Consider the following 15,467-nt stretch of genomic DNA (forward strand, 5'->3'; position numbering starts at 1 on the left):
TCTTGCTCTGTCCTGGCCAAAAGGCCAAAAAGAAATCTAAGAGCTGCTGTGAGAGCTCAGATCAGGGATAAGGGGTCAGGTTTGGGGTTGGGACCTCGATGGGCAAACAGGGATAAAGGGGAGGACAGTATCTGAGCTCCTGGCCCACAGGTTCTACCAGCAAGTGTGCAACCACCTGCACATCTTCATCCTGATTGGAGATGACCAGGCCCACAAACAGCTGCCTTCCACCCTTTACCTGAGGCTTCTTCAACTGGCCATTGCTAGCATTGACCGCTATGAACCCTGGGACCAAGACTCCCTGATCAGTGTGGTCCGGCACTACCTGGAGGGTGCTCAGAATCCATCCATTGATGATGGTGAGCCCTTTTTACTGTTCTCACTACTCATCCCAACCAAGTTTTAATGAGGATTCAGGTCAGTCTCTCTCTCTCTCTCCCTAGAACCTAGTGACCCCCTTCACCTTTTCTGCCCCTTTTCCTAAATCAGAAGAGGGTCCCTTTTCTTTCCCATTCCCCTACAAGTTCACAAGCCCAGGCTAAATTCATGCCCATTTCAGACTCCTTGAAGTGCCCAGACCTCCAGGCATCAATTCCCAGTGTGGCCAAAGCCATGGCTCTCATCCACCTTTCGGCTGCCAGCTACCATGGACACCTATGCCCTGAGTTGCCACTAGTCACCCCCAAGACATTTCTAGACTTTCTGGACACCTTCGTGCTGCTGCAGCAACAGATGACTCTGCAGATTAAGAAGAAGGCCCAACGGTGAGTGGCCCCATTTCCTGCACTGTACCTCCTGCTTCCTTGGGTCCACTAATTGGTATATTGTTTCTCCAGGATCCAGAATGCCCTGGAAAATCTGAGAATGCTTATGGAGAAACACAATGCCCACACCAACTTTGTCTTTAACTTGGAACAGCTGCTGAAAAGTTCCCGCAAGGTAAAGGGGGAGAAGATTGTGAGGTATGCACAGTAGGGTCAAAGCAGGAGACCAAAGGGGGATTTTGGAGGAACCAATCAAACCGAACCTAAGGGTTTTTTTTTTTTTTTAAGTTTATTTTTATTTATTTTGAGAGAGAGAGAGAAAGCAGGGGAGGGGAAGAGGGCAAAGGAGACAGTATCCCAACAGTGCAGAGCCCAGTCGCAGGGCTCGAACTCATGAGCTGTGAGATCATGACCTGAGCTAAAATCAAGAGCCAGACACTTCCTACCTACTGAGCCAGGCACCTCTGAGCCTCAGTTCTTATCTCTTAAGAGTACTCCTTTCCTCAGGGGATCTCTTTAGTCTCTGCTATCACCTCCTTTAGAGCTTAGGCTCAAGGTTGCCCATGGCACAGCTGAGATCAGGCCGATTCTTCTAAACACATGAAACCCCAGTGTCTTCTTCTGGTGTCCTCAGTATGTACCTTGACTATGGGAAGTTCAGTGTACTCCCCCAAATCTCCATGGATTCCCAACGGAAACAGGGCAGAGATTATACTCTCATGATCACCTCTACTCTTATCTCTTCTTCTCCTGGATTCTCTATCATGACTCGTTAGCACACCTCTTATAGCCATCCTGTTCTCCCATATAGCTTTGTCTCTGTACCTCTTCCCTCCACAAAAGCACTGACTATACAAGGCTCTTGTGTCCACCAGGAAATGTGGATGGGCGATGGCAGTGGGTCAATTTAGATTTTAGACCAGACCAGAGACTGGAATGGTACACTAGACCTCAATGTCCTGAATTTCTTTAGTCACCCTCCACAGGGCATTTCCCAGTAATCAGCTCTTCTCTTCTCCTCCCTCTCCCCGTGCCCACTCACAATGCTATTCAACCACTCCACTTTTCCTTTAGAACTCTCCCAACACAATTCTCATGTAACAAGAGATATTTTTCTTGTCCAAACTTAAATCTCATTTTGTTCTTAATAAGAGAGAATTCCAAAATAGCTTTTCTTTTTATTCCTGCTACACAAGGCTTTGGTGAAGGTTCAGGGATAACTGCAGAGAAGTGAACTAGTGGTCAACTCACTAGTTCAAATGGGTTGGACAAAAGGACAAATACTTCCCCTCAACTGGGCTTTCGGGCCATACAGCTCCCAGTGGCCAGTCTGTCCCTTTTGATGGGTGCCTCAGGGATATCACCCAGTGCTGTGCAACTCTAGGGGCATGGCTTCCATTGTGTCTACATGCATGGTTGTCAACGTGTTCTCTGTAAATGATGTTGGAGTTCTCACGGTACTGGTACCCTCCTACCATTCACCACCAAGGGTCACTAGCTTAGATAAAACTTCAGGGCTCATTAAGGTGAAAACAAAACAAAACAAAATAGTTCACAGAGGGACAGGAATGCCCATCAAGTGTTTTCCAAATTCCAGTGTCTTGTGTTGAAAAACAAGTGATGAATACCAGGAACTGTTGATCTGATTTAAAGGTGCTACTATTCTTTGAGTCAGTTATATCAAAGCACAACATAAGAAACCCAAAAATCTGAATAAGAGATGTTCATAGTGGATGCACCTGGCTGATTCAGTCGGAAAAGCATGTGACTCTTGATCTCAGGGGTTTTGAGTTCGAGCCCCGCACTGGGTGTAGAGATTACTTAAAAATAAAATCTTAGAGAGAGAGAGGGAGAGAGAGGTTCATAGTGTCAGAGGCATTCAATGTCAGATCCTTTGCCCATTCACTCAACAGCTGTAATAGTGTGTACTTCTTTCAGTGTTCCCCACACCAGGAAATGGCATCACCATCCATTTAGTCACTTAAGCCAAATCCCAGGAGTCATTCTGGAGCCCTCCATCTCCCTTTTCTCTCATATTCCACTGGTCCATTTATTCATTACTGTACTCTACAACAATTAAGGGAACTCCACTTTTTTTCTGTCCAGCCACTCATTGATATTTATGTCTGTGTCTACATTGATGTCTACATCTAGATAGATAAGTCACTAGAATCCTTGCCAAAACTTTCTGAGGTGGCTATCCTTTTTCCCATTTTATAGACGAGAAAAGTAAGACCCAGAGAGGTTAGGATGAGGATTAAATGACATCTTACTTGGAAAGCATTTAAAAGTGCTGGCACAGGGGCGCCTGGGTGGCTCAGTCAGTTAAGCGGCTGACTTCAGCTCAGGTCGTGATCTCGCGGTTCATGGATTCAGGCCCCGTGTCAGGCTCTGTGCTGACAGCTCTGAGCCTGGAGCCTGCTTTGGATTCTGTGTCTCCCTCTCTCTCTTCCCCTCCCCCATCACGCTCTGTCTTTCTCTATCTCTCAAAAATGAATAAATGTTAAAAAAAATTTTTTAAGTGCTGGCACATAGTAAGAGTTCAATAAATGATAGCTCCTCCTAATTAAGAAAGATAAGGCACTGTCATTGCCTTCATGGTGCCTAGTTTACTGGAACATATAGACTCAGCTAGGCAATTACTGTTACTGTGATAACACTGTGTTATCACAAAGTCCAGGGAGCTCTGAAGTATCAAGACTTTCTAGAGAAAGCAAAGTGCCACAGTAAGTAGCACAGAGCCATGTGTAGAACACGGCAAGCACTAAAAATCATTCCTTAAATATGTAAAGAAATGAATGAAGTGCACCAAAGGTGATGCCTGGAGGTTAGCTAGGATTTGGCGTAAAAGGGAGTGGGGGTGGGTGGGAAGACTGTCACAGGCTGAAGCAAAAGCGTGGGCAAAGGCCCAGAAGGAGGAGAATGTGTGTCACGTTGGAGGAGCTGAAAGTCAGGAATGGCTGGGAGAGTGGGGTGCTGGGGCAAGGACAGACACAAGGTTAGAAAGCGGAGTTAAGGTCTCCTGGGCACAGAGGCCTCGTAAACCAACTGGGAGAGTTGGCAAATGTTCTGAAACATGATGATGATGGTATTTGGCTACGGCATGGAGAGCAGAGGAGAAGAAGTGGGTAAGAGTGGAAACTGAGATGCAGTGAGGGAGCAGACATGATGGACATGTGGGAGGTAGAACAGAAAGGCCTTGAAGATGAGTTGGGTTTGGGGGAATAGAAGAGATGGAGCCAGAGTAACAATGGGATTTTCTTCCTTGGGAAACTGTGTTTTGCTACAGTTCTCTGTGAAAAAGAATGGGTGAGGAGATGAGTAAGATTGCAAGAGATCTGGCAGGGCACAGTGAATATGTTGTTCATTTGTGGGCATGTGGGCTCTGAGGGGCCTGTGAGGCATTGAAGAGGAGATTGCCATGAAGCAGATGGACACATGGATGTGGGGCTCAGGAAAAAAAATCTGGCTAGAGAGAGCAATTTGAGAGTTGTTAAAATTTAAGTGGTAATGAAAGGCATGAGATTAGGGAGGGCACATAGAAGTGTAGGATGAGAAGGTAAGGGGGCCCTGAAACATTGCTGTGGAATACTGAAGGGATGGTAGAGGAGAAGACTGAGTAAGAGCAGCCACAGAAGTTGGAGAAAGCCAAAGGAGTACATGGGGTCATGAAAGTCAAGGGAGGACAATGTTTCAAGAGGGAGGAAACTGTCTTGTATGACAAATGCCACTAATGGATCAAGTAAGATAGAGTATGGCATAGTGGTTAAGCATGTGGGCTTCAGAGTCAGACTGCCTGGGCCTATGTGGCAGTTCAGGAGAAGCAGTCACCCACTGGGAGCTGCATCACCAAGTGTGTAAGTCATAGACCAGTGAGTGATAGTTCCAGGGCCCAGTCTTTATCTGTGGCCTACATGGAGTTCAACTAGCTCCTCCTGACTATCAAGTGAGGAGTATGCTGCAGTCCCAAGCCCACAGGGCTCCCCTTGGGGTAAGCCCACCTGGCCCAGGATCTGGAGCTGCAGTGCCTGGACCTCTGTTTGCAGAACCTCCACATACTTCAGCAGCAGCTCCAGCAAGACAAGCTGCTGTATAGGCGGCAGCTGGCGGAGTGTCAGCAGCAGGAGGACCTCATCAAGAACCTGACCAAGCAGCGGGATGCCCTGCGGGCTCAGTATGAGGCTTTCCTGGAGCAGGTGGGGTCTTGCTGCTGCCTGCCCTGTGCTGCTCTTCTCTTGGGAGGGGACAACACTTCACGGGATGCCCAGAGGAAAGAATGGGGTGACTTGTCATGGAGTCTCGTGGGGGAGGGGTGAAGTAGGATGGCTTGAGGAATGGTCCCTCATGGGAACTCCTAGGAAGAGGTGATCACTCCTGGCAACACATTGAAGGAAGAGGACGCTTTGGAAATTCACTTCAAGAGTGCATATCTCCTCATTTAGATGGGCAAGGCATTCCTGGGGCCTCTGAGCCAGCTGCAGGTAGCCGACTTTGAGGAGCTACGGAGCTATCGAGTACCACCGGAATCTGTGGTCCGGGTGACCGATGCCCTGTGCGATCTGTTCCACTGTGAAACAGGCTGGGCCAGCGCCAAGCAGCTCTTATGCACCGAGGATTTTTATCAGGTAGGGAATGTGGAGCACGATGGAGGAGGAGAGCAGAGGCACAAAGGGCAGACTTGGCAGAGCGAGGCTGTTAGGGCCAGGTCCAGAGCACCTGTGTCTGCCCCTACCCCTCTTAACACATTTTCCCAGGAGCTGGTGTTCTTCCCCAAGGAGAAGATGACAGACTCTGAGATGATAAAGTTAGCCCAAGCTCTGAAGGCTCCAGGTATGAGTGATGCAGCTCTGCGGGCAGTAAGCATACCTGCAGCGAGCCTGGCGGCCTGGCTCTGGGCCGTCCTGCGCTATGGGCTGGCACAGCGTCGGGGACTGCCCACGGGCCTGCTGCTGCGGCAGATAGAGGCCACGCTGGCTCGGGAGCAGGCCCTCCTGGGCCACCGCCAGTTCCAGGCCCAGGAGACCCTGGAGCACAAACTGGATCTGGCCAATAAGCTGGAAGACTCCTGGGTTTCGCACAACCGTGTGATGGAGAATCTCATTCACGCTCAATGTGGCCAATATCACAAGTGGCCCATAAAGTCTGCACTGCTCACACCTATGCAGTCCTGGACTACAGAGCTCCAGGTAACCAGCTCCTGCCCCGGTCTTCCCCCAAAGCTCATTTCTGTCCCACTGACCCCAACAACTCTGCTCCTCCCTGCACCATCACTGCCTCCCTTTGTCCCACTGCCCTCCTTACCATGCTTTCCTGCATACCCTGCTTCACGCCCTCTCTACCAGACCCTCTCTGCCTGTACCCTCCTCGCTGGCTTACATGCCCTCTGTTCTTCCCTTCCACACCAGAAGTTGAAGGGGCACTGCACGACTATGTTCGGGGATGCCCTTCTGTGTTCAGCTGCCATCATCTACCTGGGTCCTTTCCCAGCACTGCGGCGCCAGGAGCTACTGGACAAGTGGCTGGCTCTGTGCAGGGGCTTCCAGGAGCCCCTGGGCCCAGATGATGTGGCACAGGCCCTGAAGCAGAAGCAGAAATCTGCCATCATGCCACCAAAGAACCCCCTGCTCTCCACACGCTCTCCCTTCAACCTTCTGACCCTGCTTAGCTCCAAATCTGAACAGTTCCAGTGGGACCGAGACCTGAAGCCCCAGGCAAAGTCAGCCCGCCTGGCAGGCCTGCTCCTGCGAAGTCACACCCACTACTCCAGCTTCCGTTGGCCTCTGTTGCTTGACCCTAGCAACCAGGCCCCCATCTGGCTGAACCCACTGCCTCTGCAAGAGACTAGATGCTTGGCCCGAGGTCCAGGTAAAGTGCAGATATAAAGCCAGGGATAATGAACATAATGCTTCTCCTTCTCAGGTATCTGAACAGCCAGCACTCAGCCACAGGTGGTCCTCCCTTTCATAATAAAGACACTAAATTTTTGTAGCCAGCGTATCCTAGATTTCAGCAGCCTACATGATATTAATAAATTAGGTCACATTTGCATCTTGGGGCCTATACTGCAATGATTCTGACTTTACATGTCTGACCAGTCCATGATCTTCCACTTCCTTGGTCTGCTCAGCACTCTTAGAAACTTGGCCTACAACTCGGAGCCTTCCTTACTGTCGGAATTTATCCCATGTTCAGGAATTCTGGGGAAATATTTCTATTATCTCTGCTTGGAGCAGAGACCTATCTGGGTAGAGTGTCAGAAGGAGGTGTTTCCTAGGGGAAGGAAGCAAGGGTATTGGGTAGGGGAAGGAGAAAATGGTGTTTATTTCCCAGAAGGTGTTGGGAGTTGCACCGGGGACAGTAATAGATATCTACAATGGAAGGTACATAATAAAGCAGTCTGTAATGTGGGCTCTATAATCTGACTGTCTGGGTCAAATACCTGTTCTCTGCTAGCTATGCAAACTAAGACATGGTACTTAATCTCTCTAAGCCAAAATTTATTTGACAATAAAATTAGCATCTTAATTATACCCATCTTACAAAACATCATATTAAATGAGATAATTTATGTAAAAGGGGTTCACATAGTGCCTAAAAATAATTTCTCAAAAATTTTAGTATTACTACTCATGTATTACTGCTACCATTATTACATTCCATCCCTTGGCTGTCCAGCATAACCTTCCATTGTGCCCATACACCATTATGAAAATACACAGTATATAACTTTCACATGTGCAACTATAAGTAAATTTACACCCTTTCTAGTAAGGGACACAATGAAGAAACATCTAGCTGCAGCATCCAATTCTGAGTCCAGGAGCTGTGAACAGTGTTCATTGTTCTTGATCAGAGTTAGATGTGGCTCTTTGTGATTCTATAACCTATGACAGAGTATACTCTCAATCTCACCATAGCAGTACATCCAATATGCAGAGTGAAGCAAAATCAAATCAAGATAACTACAGTAAACTTCCTGTTTAGAAACTGGATAAGGGTAAGAAACACACACTTATCTAATTAGTCTTTAGCATGTACTGTGTAATGCCAGACAGAGATAGGAAGGCAAATGATTAGCATCACTTCACTGGCTATAGAGTGAGTTCTTGGGACAGCCACTTCAGCTATCCTGTGTTCTAATGAACAGTATGATGTTCCTTGTCCATTGTACCCAGGGCTATCTGTGAAAGGAACATTGGTCAAGAATCCTGTTTGCAGCTGTTCAGCCGTACATAGCCACTTCCTATCGGAATGGGATGGGGGCTTAGGATTTGTCTTCAAATTAAGCAAACACTGATCACTTGTTACCAGATAGAGGATTTTCTGGCTAATTCCACTAAATCTCTCATCTTCTTTCCTTCAGATTTCATCTGTAAGGATTCTGTTAGCTATTAACCAATGCCAGAAATCTTGGTACACTCTCATTCTTGAATTTAAACCCTATTTTCTGTCTTCTCTCTTAACATTGGTTCTGGGGGCTTGAGAAATTCCACTAAGCCTTAATTGCCATCCAGCTAAACCTTGGCCTTCAGCTCAGAGCTGTAGTAAGAAAATAGTTTGAGTAGTGAGCTCAGGGTAATTGGCCATGGAGCATAGCCCCTAATACTTGGGGGCTGTATCCAAATCAAAAGGGGAAGGGAGACTATTAAATTTGTCAAGCAGAGAATGCATAAAGAGAAGTGCTTGAGATGGATCTGGAAAATTACCTTCCCCGATTTTCCAGCCTCTTCCAATAGCGAGTAATTTCCTATTCCATGCAACATGAGGTAGATAATCATCTTTACAAATCAGCAAGATACTCAAGGTGCATGAGTATCTGAACATTTGTGGTCTGAAATTGCTTGATATGAGCAGAAAGGAATTTTCTTACAGTTTTTTTTTTCCTGAGGGTTGTTTCTCTCATCTAAGTAGAGAAGTAGCCAGCATGCCTTCTTCTAAATCCACTGAAGTTCAGTGAGCATATGGTCCAAATCCCATGAGATAAACCAACTTCTTACCCACCACACAGATTAGTAGGGAAAAGAAAAATCCTCATTGCCTCCCCACTAACTCGCTGTATCAGGTAGAAATGCTATCACTATCAGTAACAAAAGCCCAACTTACCATGGCTTAAGACAGAAGGATTTATGTATCTCACATTATAAGAAGTACTGAGATAAGCAGGCACCAGCCTTCAGTGTTGCCTTCAAGTACCCAGATCCTTTTGTCTTTCTGCTCAATAATCCCTAGCATGTTGGCTTATCACATTATAGTGGGTTGAATCCTAACCCACAGAACCTCTATGTTAAAGAGTCTTGCAGATATAATTAAGAACCTTGAAATGAGATTACCCTACATTATCTGGGTTGGCCCTAAATCAATGAGAAGTGTCCTTAGAAAAAAGAGAAGGCATAGGGACAGAAAGTAAAGGCCTCATGAAGAGGGAGACAGACAGTGGAGTTATGTAGTCACAAGCCAAGGAACTCCTGGAACCACCAGAAGCTGGAGGAGGCAAGGAAGGAGTCTTCTCTAAAAGCTTCAGAGAGAGTGCTCGCTTCGGCAGCACATATACTAAAAGCTTCAGAGAGAGTACAGCTTTCTCAACACCTTGACTGTGGACTTCTGGCCTCCAGAACTATGAGGAAATAAGTTCCTGGTTTTTCCAGCCACCATATTTGGGTGCTATCCTTCCAAGCATCATGTCAGAGTTGCTGCTAGCCATTTCTGTCCCTTTCATCAGGAAAACAAAAGATCTTCCAGAAATCTGAACAGCTACATGTGGTAGGCAGAATTTTGGCCCCCGTCATCTTTGTCCTCTATTTTTACTCCTATGATTATGTTACATGGCACAAAAGACTCTGCAGATGTAACTAAGATTACTAATCAATTGACCGTAATAAAGAGATATCCTGGGGTTGCCTGGTGGCTCAGTCAGTTAAGCGTCCAACTCTTGATCTTGGCTCAGGTCATGATCTCAGGGTTCGTGAGTTTGAGCCTAGAGTCGGGCTCTGCACTGATAGCACAGAGCCTGCTTGGGATTCTCTCTCTCTGCCTCTCTCTCTCAAAATAAATAAGCTAAACACACACACACACACACACACACACACACACACAGGACAGAGATATCCTGAATTATCTGGGTGGGCCCAATGTAATCACATATGCCCTTCAAAGAAGCAAGGAGGAAAGAAGAGGCAGTCAGGAAAACTTGAAACACAGAAGGATTCAAGGAACTATTATTTCTGGGTGGAAGATGCAGTGGGCTACAGGGAATGTGTGAGATAGAAATGAATTCTGTCAAAAACCAGTAAGCCTAAAAGAGGACCCAAGTCCCAGATTAGAACTTCAGCCCCCATTGATGCCTTGATTAGCCCTGTGTAACCCCAAGCAGAGCATCCAGTCATGTTGTGCTGGGCTTCTAACCTTCTGAACTCAAACATAACAAATGGGTGTTGTTTTCAGCTACTAAGTGGTAATTTGTGGTGATTTGTTAAGCAATAGGAAATGAATCCACCAAACTGTGGACCCAGCAACCTCCACTTGCCCACTTTTTAATGCTTAATACTTTTAAAAAATTCTTAAATTTCTTAATACTTAAAAAGATATTATTTCTCTCTTCCAGCTCCTGCTGTAGAGGAGGCAAAGGAGAAGGTGGCTGGGGAGCCAGCCATCTGTGTCCACCATACCGTGGCCCAGGACTTGGCTAATTCCACAGTTTATGGTCTTTCACTTAACAGTTGCTGCTTCCAGGCACTGATTTCTATATTAGCAACAATTATTTTCGTTATGATAAAAGTAGCTTAGGCAAAAGGAGAGATACACGGAACCTTCTAACCGACCGCTGAAAGGCAGAAATGGAGCAGACTTCCCTGGAGTTTTAGGGAAATAATAATGACAGCTAACATTTGTTGAGTGCTTACTATGTCCAGCTGAGTACTCTCTATGTATCGTTTCATGTCATCTTCACAGTAACTCCGTGAGGTACCTACTAATATCAACCCCATGTTGCAGCTAAGGAAACAGTCAGAAAGAGCTTAAGTGACTTTCCTGAGGTGTCTTCCTGTGGACCTTCCCTCAAGAGATAGAGCCTTGAGGGTGAATGGTGTTCCCTAGGAGCCCAGTTTGTCCTCTGAGAGGAGCTCCTCTGCATCTTTCTGTCATAGGGATGGGCTTTGTGAGAAATCAAGAAAAAGAAGAGGCCATGGAAGAGGAAGATGACAACAGTGAAGACAGTGATAAGACTAAGGGCAAAACAAAAGAGCAGAAGACAGAGGACAGAGAAAATGAGGAGGAGGGAAACAAGCAAGAGCACGAAGAGGAGGAGGAGGAAGAAGAAGAGGAGGAGGAGGAGGAGGAGAAGACAGAGAGACAGAGGTCAAGGCCAGCCTCAGAGACTGGGGCTCTGCCCCTTCCCTCCCTTAGTGTGCTCTCAGGCACTGACCCAGAGCTGGGTCCTCAGCTCCAGGAGGCAGCTGCCAGTGGTGAGAACTGGTCCCCACTCACCATGTCCCCCTTCTGTGGCCCCACAAGCCTCTCACCCCCAGCCTGAACTCTGCTCCCATCCTTAACCCAAGCACTAACTCTGTTGAAGAGCCCTGAGGGAATCCTCCTATTATCCATGGGGGAGCCAGTGAGAGCCAGATTTTGTACAGGAGAGGGGGCTGGGTGCTGGCATGGTGAGTAGAGTGTCCTTGCCTCCCCCTCATAGGCCTGCCCGTGCTACTGACCAACATGGAGCTGGGCCTAGGGTGCCAAGAACTACAATGGCTACTGCGGCGGGAGAAGCTGAGCCCACCCCAGGTGCAGCCCAGCTTCTGTCTCTATCTGAGCACTACTCTCCCCCTCAATGCCTTGGAAAAAGGTGAGTGCCAGTGGGTAAGTTGCCACCACAGCTCTGTGGACACACCAGGTCTCCAGCTTCACTCAGTCTGACCCCGAGCAGGCTCAGTACTGCAGCAGGGTGCCATACTCTCTGTGTACCCCAACCCTGGTTCTGTCAAGGGGTTAAGCATCCCCTATGTCCCTATGTGACCCCAAGTGCTAGGTTATGAGCTGCTGAAGGGGCTGAATGTACTGGATCTGAGCCTGAACATGGAAATCCTAGAGGAACAGATGCTGCACGAAATCTTGTGCGTTGAGTGTCCCGAGCTTGAGAGCCGCTGGCAGGACATAAAGATCAGAACCCTGGATTCCTTTGAAGCTGTGGAGGCTGCTGAGGTGCCTGGGGGTCCTGTTATGGGTGGGGATGAGCCCAACAGGGGGTCCTGTTATGGGTGGGCAGATATGGGTGTGGAGATGAGTGTGGATGGTGGGGGAACCACATGAGAAAGAATCAGACCCTTGGAACAGGTGACTGTCTGCAGGAGGGGCTGCTGCTGATGCTGCTGCTCCAGAACCCAAAACATCAGAAACCAGCCAAATTCCTCCGGGAGATGGTGAGGGCCCAGGCAAAGCTATGTCAGCTGCGTGCCCACTGTGAGGAGCTAGAAGAAATGAGACGGCAGGAGGTGGTACTGTGGGCACCCTATCGGCGTGTGGTCTGGCATGGAATGGCCATTATAAAGGCCCTTAGCCCACTGCAGAACCTGCTTCCACTTTTCCGTATGCACCCAGACAACTGGCTAGCAGCCACCAAGCGGGCCCTGAACAGCATGGAGCAGTATGAGATTCATCAAGGGGAGGACCTGCCCAGCCATCTGCTGCAGCTGAGAACACAGCTGACCCGCCAGCTACTGGGCAGCACTGTGGCTGCGCTGGGCCTGAGCCAGTTACCGTTGGTGGGTGCCTTGGGTGCTCTGGCTCTGCTGCAAGTGGCAAGGAAAGCACCAGAGCTGGAGAGGCTGGCGCTTTGGCCTGGCCTGGCAGCCTCTCCTAGCACAGGCTACAGCAAGCCAAGTGTGGCTCGACCGGCCTGGCTGGGGCTGAAAGCCTGGCAAGAATGTAGGATGTTAGAGCTGCTGCCACCATTCGCTGGGCTGTGTGCATCCCTGGCACACCACTCCAATGTTTGGCAGGCTTATCTGTCCCTGTCATCCACAGTGCTGGGTCCTGCGCCTGGGCCTGGACCTGATCCACTTAGTCTCCTCCAGAAGCTGATTCTGTGGCGTGTGCTGCGACCTGAGTGCCTGGCAGGGGCCCTGGCTGACTTTACCACCAGCCTCCTGGGCCGGCCCCTGGATGAAAACCTGGATGCCTCCACCATACCCTTGGAACACAGCCAGGCTACTCAGCCCGTGCTGATCTTGTTGCCACCACCTGGTCACCCCACAGCCACCATGCATCCCCTGACTGTCATCCAGAAACTGGCTGCCAGGCATGAGCAGGTTTGAGCCTTGCTTGTTGGCCACACAGACACCAGACCTCTGTGGACTGAGATGGGGTGTGGTGGTCCCTCCCAGCATGCCCATGGATCTTTCTGGCTTATTCAGGGACTTTTGGGGGTCATTTGTGGCATTACCTTGGGTCCCTTGGGTCACCTAGGATCACTTTGAGTTACTCTGCCACCTCTCTGTTGGTCTTCAGGGACAGAAGCATCTGGAGGTGATCGCCCTGGGCTCTGAAGCCTGGGATCCAGTCTCAGTAGTGGTTAGCACTCTATGCCAGGCTATGCACAAAGGGCACTGGCTGGTGCTGGAGAACTGTCATCTGATGCCTCACTGGCCGAAGGAGCTGCTACAGCCTTTGTGGAGGCTGTTGGATGGAGCCAGGGGTGCGTTTGCTACCTAAATATGGCTTCTTGGACCCTGTCCAGTACCTGGCCTGACCTTGAACTCTCAGGCCTCATGGCTGATCCCCTACTCCAAGTCTGTCCCTTGTATCTGACTCCTGACCCTTGAGCCTCAAGTCTGATCCCTAAATTTACATCTGACCCTTTACCCAGTGATTGATCTCAGCCCCATGTTTGACCCCTAGTGGTCTCGGACCTGGAGTCAGAACTGCTTCTGGCCCAACCTGCAAGCAGGAACATGGCCACTGTCCACAGAGATTTTCGTCTTTGGCTTATTTTGTCTGCAGAGGCTATTGCTTCCTTACCAGGTGAGGAGCTCCCCACTATAGTCTCTCAGATTGGAGGAGGATGGTACCTGTGCTGTGCTGACCCAGCGCTCTCCTTCTGCCCCAGCTGTACTGACTCAGCACTCCATGCCTGTTTTCTGGGACCAGTCCCTGGAGCTGGGCCATGTCTTGATCAACAGCATGGAGCTAGCCCAGCAAGGACGGAATGTACAATCCCCAACCAGGACGCTGCCTCTGGTCCTCCTACATGGCCTCCTGCTATACCGGCAGCTCTATGGAATGAAGCTGCAGGCACACAGGGGCCGCTGGTGAGGGACCCCATCCATCTTGCTCAGTCAGTCACTCAGCAAACATTGTGCATTTTCCACATCCTGGATGAGTATGACTAATTCATGCCTGGGAAGCACCAAAGTGTGAGGGCAGGGGGGTAGTCAAGAAAGTCTCCTCCAAGGACTTTGAGATCTCACTTTGAACTGAGTCTTGGAAGCAGAGGCAGATCAGGTACCAATGGGGCCTTTCTGAGCAGAGGGATCTAGGCTCAGCAGGAGGGAGATTTCAGTGTGGCTGAGGTGGACACGCTGGGAGGTTGAGTGGGGACAGGCAAGGTTTATGGTAAAGGGCCTTTAAGATCATGGCAAGGGACTGGATTTTATCCTGAGGAGAGTAGGAAGCCACTGGAGGGTTTTAAGTAGGAAAAGAAATGTGATCCTAGTTGTCTGTTGGAAAGATCACTCTCACGGACTGCAGTGTGAATGGACCAGATGGGATAGGGCTGGAGGCAAGCAGAGCAATTTTAAAGGAGGCTCTGGCAGTCTCAAGGGACAAGGCCATGGTATGGGTGGAAGGGACTAGGGTAGTCATAGTAGAGATAGAGAGTAAATATGGAGTGAAGAAGGAGGAGTCAAGACAGCCTCCCAGATTTCTGCCGAAGACAATTGGGTGGCTGGTATGGGGGAAATATGATTTCAGTTAAAAAGCAAGCTGTATGAGGGGTGCTTGGATGACTCAGTTGGTTAAGCATCTGACTCTTGATCTCAGCTCAGTTCTTCATCTAAGGATCCTGAGTTCAAGCCCCATGTTGGGCTCGGGGCTGGGCATGAAGCCTACTTTAAAAAACAAAAACAAAAACGAAAAAAACAAGTTATATTGGAAGTGCTAAGTGCAAATGACTGGTGAGCCCTTATGAGTTGGGAGCTTGGGCTAGACAGACCAGAGTCCTCAGCATATAAATGGTTCTGAAACCCTGCTTCCTGCTCCCCTCCCCCAGGAGTCAAGTGACCCTGACCCAGGTCCTTCAGATCCAAGACCAGCTGTGGGCCAGCCTTAGCAATCCCAGTGCTGCCATGCAGGAGCTGGCTGGTGAGAATCTTCCTGTCCCCATGGAAAGCCCTGGAAGGGGCAGGGGGAGTGGGAGTACTGAGTTTTTGGTTTGGGTTTGGGAGGTGGTGGAAACTGGAGAGGCTAGAACTGAGGGGTTCTGACCTCATTCTCAGCTTCGGTTTTCTATGGGGGTCCTGTGGGAGACAGCAAGGACAGGGAGGCCCTGACTAGCCTAACACAAGCCTGTCTGAGCCCCAGCAGCGGGAGCTGGGCTCAACCACACACACCCCAGTATCTGCTGGCCACCCTGCTGCCCAGCCCAGGTAAGCTCCAGCCAGGTATCTGTGTTGGGGTGGGGAACCATGCCATGCCACTCTCTCAGGAATGTGA

At 49.1% G+C, this 15,467-nt stretch overlaps 2 protein-coding genes across 4 annotated transcripts in view; one reads left to right on the forward strand and one right to left on the reverse strand.

Moving 5' to 3' along the window:
• Nucleotides 1-15,467, forward strand: part of DNHD1 (dynein heavy chain domain 1) — an 82,608-nt gene that overhangs the window by 65,550 nt on the left and 1,591 nt on the right. For both annotated transcript variants that reach the window (XM_047877359.1, XM_047877360.1), the window contains exons 26-41: nt 151-359; nt 560-764; nt 837-939; nt 4,811-4,960; nt 5,207-5,389; nt 5,519-5,950; nt 6,170-6,629; nt 10,907-11,224; nt 11,452-11,604; nt 11,782-11,960; nt 12,107-13,066; nt 13,266-13,452; nt 13,656-13,778; nt 13,864-14,065; nt 15,025-15,116; nt 15,251-15,400. In XM_047877359.1, the coding sequence (XP_047733315.1) occupies nt 151-359; nt 560-764; nt 837-939; nt 4,811-4,960; nt 5,207-5,389; nt 5,519-5,950; nt 6,170-6,629; nt 10,907-11,224; nt 11,452-11,604; nt 11,782-11,960; nt 12,107-13,066; nt 13,266-13,452; nt 13,656-13,778; nt 13,864-14,065; nt 15,025-15,116; nt 15,251-15,400 (4,106 nt within the window). The remainder of the gene's footprint in view (nt 1-150; nt 360-559; nt 765-836; nt 940-4,810; nt 4,961-5,206; nt 5,390-5,518; nt 5,951-6,169; nt 6,630-10,906; nt 11,225-11,451; nt 11,605-11,781; nt 11,961-12,106; nt 13,067-13,265; nt 13,453-13,655; nt 13,779-13,863; nt 14,066-15,024; nt 15,117-15,250; nt 15,401-15,467) is intronic.
• The window catches only part of RRP8 (ribosomal RNA processing 8), a 64,552-nt gene that overhangs the window by 19,209 nt on the left and 29,876 nt on the right, over nt 1-15,467 (reverse strand). The window lies entirely within an intron of this gene.

The sequence above is a fragment of the Prionailurus viverrinus genome, chromosome D1 (assembly GCF_022837055.1).
Source record: "Prionailurus viverrinus isolate Anna chromosome D1, UM_Priviv_1.0, whole genome shotgun sequence".
NCBI classification, from domain to species: Eukaryota; Metazoa; Chordata; class Mammalia; order Carnivora; family Felidae; genus Prionailurus; species Prionailurus viverrinus.